We start from the raw sequence: 8,725 nt of genomic DNA, 5'->3' as shown, positions 1-8,725 counted from the left end.
GTCTGCTGCTTCCATGCCGCTGCCCGAGGGGTTGCTGGGCTGGCCTCCCGGACAGCCCTGCTGGAAACGCTGGGGCGTCCCAGTGAGCCTGAAAGGGCTGTGTAGGCACTCCTGGAAGGCGGTTAGGCGGGAGGCGGATGGGCTTGATCTGAAGCTTGCCGTGTCCTTCACCTGTTTGTCGTTTCAGGAGATGAGCCGCACTTTGGGAGTCCAGACTCCTTGACTCGCCCCCCTATAAGATCCTGTCGGTCTTCAGGTAGATTTTAACTGAGAGCGGTTATGTGCATGCTGCTTGTGAGGTGCTGAACTGCACAAGACCGGAAGAATTGGAGTTTATTGGGATTTAGTTCCTTTGCAGGTTTTACCACGCTTCTGGTGTTCGGGCGAGGCAGTCTCGCTGTGGTTGTATCCCACATGTAAGAGACAAGGAGCGCTTCTTGGCCTTCCAGAAGGATCATTGTGTGTAGAATGTGCTGAATCCCTTAAGTGCTTATTTTTACTTAGTGCATCGCTTTAAACAAGGCTTTTTTCACAGCATTAAAGTGAGGAATAACTGATTTTATTAACACTGCTTGATTTTTATAGGCTGAATTTAAATATCCTGAGCTGCAAAAGCAGATCACTCTAAGTCTGTGCTCTGTACACTAAGGAACATTGCTTATGAGGAAATGTGTAACTGGGGCTTGCCCATCCTTTCTCAAAAGCACCAAGCCCATGTTGATACTTGCTTTTGGACACTGGACTGGACAAGCTGTTGTGTTAGCTCTGTGCAGCATCTTCCTGTTTCTTCAGTAGATGAAAACCATCCTCAAGCCCTAAGAGAGATGCCCACTTCCTGTAATGCAGTCATGTGGCTTTAGCACGGCACACCATCAGAAAACTGCAAGCAAATTGTCTCTATTTGTTCCTCTTCTAGTCTGTTGGTCTATTTTGATTTGGACTGTGTATGTTATTGGTTATGTGGCAATTCTCAGATGAAGGAGTTGGGCGAGTCTGAGACTTCTCCATTCCTATCTGTATTGTTGTGACAAGGCTCTCACCGAATTCTTGTTACAGCTTTGATGTGTGGCCTTAATTATGTGGTCTAGCCTTAAAAAGAGCTGCCAATCTTATGCTTCAGAAGCAGAATTTTGAGGAAGTGAGTGTTTTTTAGTATTTCTTTAGCAAAGTACAAAAGTGTGTCTATGAAAAAAAGCTGTGGGAGGCTGTAACTTGCAAATGATGGCTAACAGGGCACTGATGTGCTTGGTATTATAAATGTGGCTGTGCTGCTTGAGGAGGTACAGCTAGGTGGGTGTTTTTTAATGCAGATATCTCTAAAAGTAAGGCTGGGGGCAGAAATGTCCTCCCTGTACTTCCCAAACTCTTAACAGTGGTATTTGGTTAGTCACAACAGGTGTAAAAGTATGATTTAAAGAGACCCTAATGCTTTATAGGAGTAGTTCCCGAAAGGTACAACTGTATGAGTTGAAGGCAGGTGTGAGGTGGTTTTGCACTTCAGTTTGTGCTGTGGAACATTGCATCAAGTGTGTTGTGTGGGCTTATCCGCATTGAAAGATTGAACCCACAGGAATAGGTATGTGCTAGACTGAAAAGTTCTGCTGGGTGAAAATATTAGCTTTGTATTTTGGTTTATAAATCTGTAGTTTATGAACTTGCGGATTTCTAATCCCTTTGGCTAAACCAGTGTGTAAAAATGGGGATAGTAGGAAGATTGCTGTCACTTGGCAGGTGAGTGTGCAGTAGGTGGTTGGCTAGCAGATTTAAGGTGGCTTGGAAAATCCTCACTAGTTGCCTGGGAGGCAGGTGCAATCCTTTGGGTAGGACGCTTAAGGCCTTGTAAGGGAAGGACAGCTGTGTCTGGACATATATTTCTAGGAAAGTTAATCTTCACAAAGGGGGTGTTTACTTTTCTCTGTAGGGGATGCTATGTGTGCTGTCTGCTTGTATGATCACTCTTCCTGTTGGTGATACCCACTGTTACAGGAGGTGGGTGCTGAGTCACAAGCTCTCTTTGTGTGAGAAATAAAGTTGTGTATATTTAAATCTTTCCTTCCTACAACAACTTTTAAGAACAGTTTGATAGGTGTAGAGTACCGATCGATGCAAAGAAGGGAAGAGGAATTAAAAAGCATAGACTGTATGAGTAGCCCTTTTTAGATTTATAGGTCTTTCTAGTCTTGTGATTGCTAGGCACTGCTACTAGGGAGAGGTTTGCCATGCAAAAACCTCAGCACATAGTGAAGTGTTACAGATATGTTGTTTGGCATTCCCGAAGAGTAACTAATTTGCTGAGGATCTTCATTCTTAGCTAGGTAGGAAATTGGTCACTTAACAGCTTTTTAAGATGGTTTTGAAAATACAGTATCCCACTCACTATGTGCAAATACTGTTGTACTTGGGACTTCATATCTTAATTTAAAACTTAGTTTTCTCCTTTGTTTGTATTTTGGATTTGTTTTTTTTTCCGTCTTTGTATGCTTCACATACACTAGTGTGCTCAAGCTGCCAGAACATACTAGAAAAAGGCTGTTTTCTTGGAGTCAAATGAATAAACACTAGGTGGCAAGCTGTGCATTGCCCTCATGCTTATGGTAAAAGAGCTACACACATTAAACACTGGGAGAACCCACTACTGTTAGAAGAATAAAAGGGCCCAGTGTGCATGTTACAGTGAAAAAGTTTTATCAATTGTATTTTTCCTTTTGCTGTTTCCTCTGCTGATGCCCCTCAGCCTGATTGCTGTGTCATGTCTCTGTTCCACAGCTGTACTACAGCTTTCATTCTACACCTGAACTTTTTTTACACCCCCTGCCTTGAATCTGGGCAACAACGCAGTTGCACTTTATCCTCTCAAACCTCTTTCTTCTCCCAGTGTTCTGCTTTGGACTAGCTTTCCAGTCATGACCTTTGCTCTGTGACTCCTGTCATCTTACAGGGCTTTATTTTTTCTAGTTAGCAATGTTAATGAAGTTGGGTTTCAGTGTCTGTTTGGCTGTATTATCTGGCAAACAATCTAAAGGTGTTGATTTAGATTCTTCCCAGCTACCCTCAGGGATCAAATTAGGAGCATGGGGTGCCCTAGGTTGCCACTGTGGTTAACGAGAGAGACAGAGGCCCAACTGAAGAATGGCCTGGGCTATGTAGAAAAGGGACATTTACTCTTTATTTGCTTCTTTCTTTCCCCATCTGCCTAACGCTTTAGAAGACAGCACAATTGTTTTTTCTAAGTTGCATGCCCAAAGCTGTGGGAAAAATTATGTTTATTTCCACATTTGTGTATTTACTGGTTTACACTAAATCCTTTTAGTGTGAGGTATTTCTTGGCTTTTAACATTTGGTGTCTTGATGTCTGGGAGTTTTTTCAAGTGTTCTTAAGCAAAGGACTCTTAAAAATAAAATAAAATAAAAAAATTAGTAGCGTGTGGGGTAGTGTAAACAGCTATATTTGGCATGATCTCAAATTTACTGTAAGCTTTTCCACTCTTAGTTATTTTGCTTATATTTTAAGAAAGTAACTCTTGGGAGATCACAACTTGAAAATCACTGGTTTAGATCATGTATGTTCTGAAACTATGTCTTGGTCCTTCAGTTTTGTGATGTTACAGACACAAATGATACTGCACCTATACAAATCCTCTTTTTTTTTTTTTGCCTCCTAGCGAGCAGTTCTTCAATTCACCTTCTTCAAGAGAATCCAGTAAAGGAAAAATCAAAGGCTTATAACAGTAACGAACCTGAGAAACTAGCAGGGCATCATAAACCAGACATTTATACACTGTTAAAAGGTAACAATACTAGTTTTAGCAGTATCTGTTCCATAATGTAACATATAATGGCTTGCATGTGCTAAAATGACATTCTTTCAGCTCTGTTACAAAAGAGGGAGTTGTTGAGTTGAAATCAATGGATGAAGAAGTTTAATAAAAAAAAAAAAATCTGAGGGTGTACTCCCACCCATGAGTCAAATTAAAACTGATTGTAGTATAACAGTAATCTCCTTGGGTGTAAAACCTTAAAGTTCAGAAGGTGTCATGTTACTTTGATAAACACAGTTATTTGGGTTTTTTTAAAAGCAAAACAAAAAGATGAGCAATGTAATACCTGCTTCAGAAGCTGTTACAAGAATGGATCTTCAGTTGCTTCAGGCAAAGCAAACCAAAACTGTTCCTTTTCATAGAATCATAGAATGTTTTGAGTTCAAAGGGACCTTTCACATCCTTTGAATTTTATCATTATTGCATCATTACTTTTTAAAAGAAAAAATAGGAAGATTTTGTGTCATACTGGGGAAAGCAGAGTGAATGTCCAAATTAAGCCCTTTTAATTAGGTAATGGTAGCTTTCTCCATCTACAGAGGGCTCTGAGAGGCTGTCATGTGGCACAGGCTTTGTTTGGCAGCATGGTGTATACTCCTTCCCTATTAACCTTGGGAAGATTTCACAGAAGTAGCTAAAAGCATGCATGGCTTGTCTGTCTTACTCAAACCTCTGATGTGATCACCAAGTTCTTTAATTTATGCTTTGGTTTCAGAAAAGATTGACTTCCTTGAGCAAAGTCAAGAGCACCACTCAACTGCATCACAGAGTGAGTTGAAAGTTGATACCTGGTCTTTCCTCATGAAAAGCACAGAATTCTTTTCCTTTCCTTTGCTTATTTTTTGTCTTGTGCCCTGGGACACTGTCTGGGAAGGTAGAAAGGGACCCAGGAGGCAGATCCAAATGAAACCTTAGAGAAGACAGCACATTCAGGGCCAGAGCCCTTCTATGAGGTTATTGAGCTTGCTGACCACAGAAAATGACCCGATTCCTTGTGGTTTTGGATTTTTATCTTTGATTGTTTTTGTGGATTTGTTGGTTTGGAGTTTTTTCCCCCCCTTTTGGAAGAGTACTTGAAAGAAGAGGAAAAAAATGTTCTAAATTATAAGTAGCATTCTGTTCTTAATGTCTCAGTGCTTATTTCCATCCTGAATAGGTACAGATAAACAAAGTCTTGTAAGTCAGAAATCAGGCTGGAGAACTTGGTGAGGTCATCTGGGTAGGTTTTTTTGTGTCTGTGGTGGTGGTGGTTTTTTTTTTTTTTCTGGAAGAGAAGCTTGTCTTGTGATATCTGCACATCTGTGAAACGTCTTTGAAAAAAGAATTGATTCAGGGAGTTCTTGCTGCCGTGGTACTTTTCTTTCTTGTGCCAGAGGTAATAGGTGCTGTAGGAGTGACTGGTTGTATGTTGGGTGAAGAACTTCAGAGAATCACTTGAAACTCTAAAAGCTCTAAGTTATCTGCAGAAGTTATGCCTTTTGAGTTAGGCAAGACAAATAATTTGCTTGGCCTTTGTGCAAATTGTCTTCTAAATACAGCAAGACACTTAGGAAAGGATCTGTTTTTACACTGTTTATTGAAATATGTTTTCTTTAGGGTATGAGTAGCAGCTGTCTCCTAAATAAGAATCATAGTCTCTGCAAACAAGGCTGCATTGTCAAATATTACAGAACTGAGGTGATTTTGATCTGTTAACTATTAAAAGACTTACATAAGCTTAGCCAGCTACAAACTCCATCTCTGTACCCTGTTGGGGTGGGCGGTTGAAATTACAGAATAGCATAGCTCATTAAGCCAGTTAAGCCCCAGCTTAAACCAGAGCTGCTTTTAGCACCTTCTGTGATTACATTCATACAGAAACAAGGTTATAGAATTTATTTTAGTTCTCTTGAAATAACTACTGCAGGGTGTGATTGTTCAGTTTATTCTCAATAGTGCCATTGATGGTATCCTGATTTGGTTATATATTAGTAAAGAGCCTTCAGCTTTGAACCAGTTGCTGTAGTTCACAAGGAGCCAGAATTTCTTGTGTCATTTTAATTAACTGACTAAGTGCAGAAAACTTGCTTACCAATAATTGCACTGTATGTATTCATACTGGTCTCTTGGGAAAGTTGTTCATAACACAGTCTTATGGATTATGTCTATGGTACTTTGCTGTCTGAGCCCATTTAAATAGACCAAAAGTATGTTTTGAAGTTAAAAGCTTACATTTTGCTTCAAAAAACACAGTACATCCCAAGAAACTGACTGCTTATGAAACAGGCTTCAGACCCAAGCTAGATGAAGAGTGGCATGTGAGGCTAGGCCTTTAACATACCCCTTCGCTTTTGCTACTTATGTCTTGCATTACGTGTTTTTTCTACTCTGTATGTTAATTGAGCTTCCATTTTTATGTCCCTCAATCTTGAGGAAAACCAGGAAACTTAACTGGGACATAGGATCCTTATGCAGAAGATACCAAGTTGTTAAATCCATGCCATTTTGTACTTGAAATGACTCCATTCTTATTTGCTAACTTGTCAAGAGTTAAAAATCTTTGGGGGTGATTTGTGATAGGTTGGGGACTTGTGCTTTTTATCCAAGAGTGTCAAGGTGGCTTAAGAGATGATGTTTGGATGGAGAGTTGGATGTAACTTCTCAGGCTAGTAATAGTGATGAATGTGTAATTTTCCTTGTTCCAAGACCAGCCTTGCTTGAGCACAGGAGGGTGGATGATGCACAGAAAGCCCTCCACTGGATGCGGTTGTACCTGGGATGAGGCCTTTGCTCCTGCTTAGCAGGACAGCATTTATTTCAAAAAGGTGCTACACAAGGGTGCTTTCTTAACCTTTTTCATTGAAAATAAAGCAGTTTGATTTCAACTCCCTGCTAAAATTGGTTGTAATTATGGTCTTAGTATTTGTCTCATGTCCCTTTCTTAATCTCTTACCAGGCAGAAGTAAATTTCAAGCTCAATCCAGTAAAGGGAAGCAGTCACAGCCTTTGGCCAAAAGTAAGACTTCTGCTTTCACTTCTATTTCATGCGTGTGTTACATTTAACCATTTTTATGCCTGTCCAAGTATTAAATTTCCTGGTAGCTGGTGGTAAACTGAGAGTTCTTGCCGGAACAGATGCCTTGCTTGCTAGGGCATGTGTTTTCAGCACGAAGGAAGGAAGAGTGTTGTATAGCAGGTAACGGTTCCACCTGAACTTAAGATCTTCAGTCTGTAGTGTTTACAAGATTTGCTGCAAGATTAAAACTGAGGCAGGCCTGGTGGTGTTCTTATTTAACAGTTGTCTTGCTGTCCCGATAAACGAGAGGATATGAAAAGGTAGCATAACATATACAGTTCTTTTCTGTTTCCAGGGGAGTTGGTATATTTTGTCACTAACTTTACTGGGAGCAGTCGAGCCTTATGCTTATAGTAGGTCAAACAAGTGTTAATTTAACTGTTCAAATACAAAACCAAATAAAAATCCCTGATATTCGATATGCTTCCTGTGCATTGTTTACTGTGTGTGCTCTTTATGAAGCTGACTGATCCAAAGACCACAAACATTTTTTGATGGTGTTGATCACCAGTGTTTGAGATGCAAATACTGCTGCAAAAACTATTTTTATCCTCATGGGGATAGGGAGGAGAAATAATACAGAAACCACTCTTCAACTACTGTGCTGATACCTTGCAAGTGGGATGAGTTCATTGAATTTTACTGTTTCCTCTTACTTTCCTCTCTCTTGATGACTCCTGATTCTTCTTAAAACATTGCTCTCTTCCGGTTTGCTCCTCCTTTCTCTAGATGATGGTCCATGTGGATTTCACAAGAGCTGGACTTTGTTACTGGTTCTGGTACTTAGTGTCCTGTTGCTTTATGTTCTGTGGAGTGGAATGCCAAGTCTTCTAGATGCAACTTTGTCAAGTAGAGATGCTCAAATTCTGCAAGAGTTTCGAGCCCGGATGAAGAAACTACAAAATACTTACCAAAGTCAGGACGCCAATCTGTGGAAAAGGACCCGCAAGTCCCTTGAGAAACGTCTTAATGCTTCCCATCTGCACTTGGAGCCAGCCATCTTACTGTTCACAGCTGGCCAAGAGGGTGAGAAGGTGCTCAGGTGCCTAAGCAATGAGATTGCTGATGCTTTTGCCTTCTCCCAGAATGCTACGACAATCAAAATTGACGGGGCAGACAAAACCGTATTGGACAGTGACCGTGTCAAGCTGGAGGTAGATAATGAGCTCAGCTCTGGGTTTAGAGAAGGTAAGAAGGTAGCAGTGGTGCATCGATTTGAGTTGCTGCCTGCAGGCTCCACCTTAATCTTTTACAAGTACTGTGACCATGAAAATGCAGCTTTTAAAGATGTGGCTCTCCTGCTGACCGTTCTCCTGGACGAGCAGTCGCTGACAAAGAGCCTCACCTTGAAAGAAGTTGAGGAGAAAGTCCGGGATTTCCTCCAGGTGAAGTTTACCAGCTCAGATGTTTCTACTTCTTATAACAGCATGGACACAGATAAGCTGAGTGGACTGTGGAGCCGTATATCTCACCTTGTGTTGCCTATTTGGCCTGAAAAAGGCCTCCCTATGGAAGGATGCACATAAAAGTGCATGGAGAGGACTCGGGGGAAGGAGGAAGACAGAAAATGTATATTGCAATGGCTGAACAGGGAAGAACTTACTGTGACTGCTGTGAGCACAGACAGCACACGGTCCTTTCCGTGCAGAGAAATTCCACCAACTGGCAGGGTTGTTTCTGCTAAGTAACTGGGACGTCTCTAAATCAACTCCAGAATGTAAGCAAGGAACTTGGTGATTTTTGGTAAGTTGTGTTCGTTGACATAGTGCCTTGGAGCTGGAATTAGGTGCCCACTAGTGCAGAACCACTCATCTGCTCCTGAAGCTGTCTTGGTGCACTACTGGCTTTGTTA

At 41.1% G+C, this 8,725-nt stretch overlaps 1 protein-coding gene across 1 annotated transcript; it reads left to right on the top strand.

Annotated features, from left to right (window-relative positions):
- Positions 1 to 7,691: 7,691 nt before the first annotated feature.
- LOC103772088 (torsin-1A-interacting protein 1-like) lies at positions 7,692 to 8,399 on the top strand. Its single transcript, XM_008939408.1, has one exon. The coding sequence runs from the start codon at positions 7,692 to 7,694 to the stop codon at positions 8,397 to 8,399; it is 708 nt and encodes a 235-aa protein (XP_008937656.1).
- The last annotated feature ends 326 nt before the right edge of the window (positions 8,400 to 8,725 follow it).

The sequence above is a fragment of the Merops nubicus genome, unplaced genomic scaffold (assembly GCF_000691845.1).
Source record: "Merops nubicus isolate BGI_N331 unplaced genomic scaffold, ASM69184v1 scaffold44484, whole genome shotgun sequence".
Classification (NCBI taxonomy): Eukaryota; Metazoa; Chordata; class Aves; order Coraciiformes; family Meropidae; genus Merops; species Merops nubicus.
This window is presented reverse-complemented; position numbering and strand designations above follow the sequence as displayed.

Coding starts and splice junctions, on each gene's coding strand:
- LOC103772088 (XM_008939408.1), top strand. CDS start 7,692: ATGCCAAGTCTTCTAGATGCAACTTTGTCAAGTAGAGATGCTCAAATT.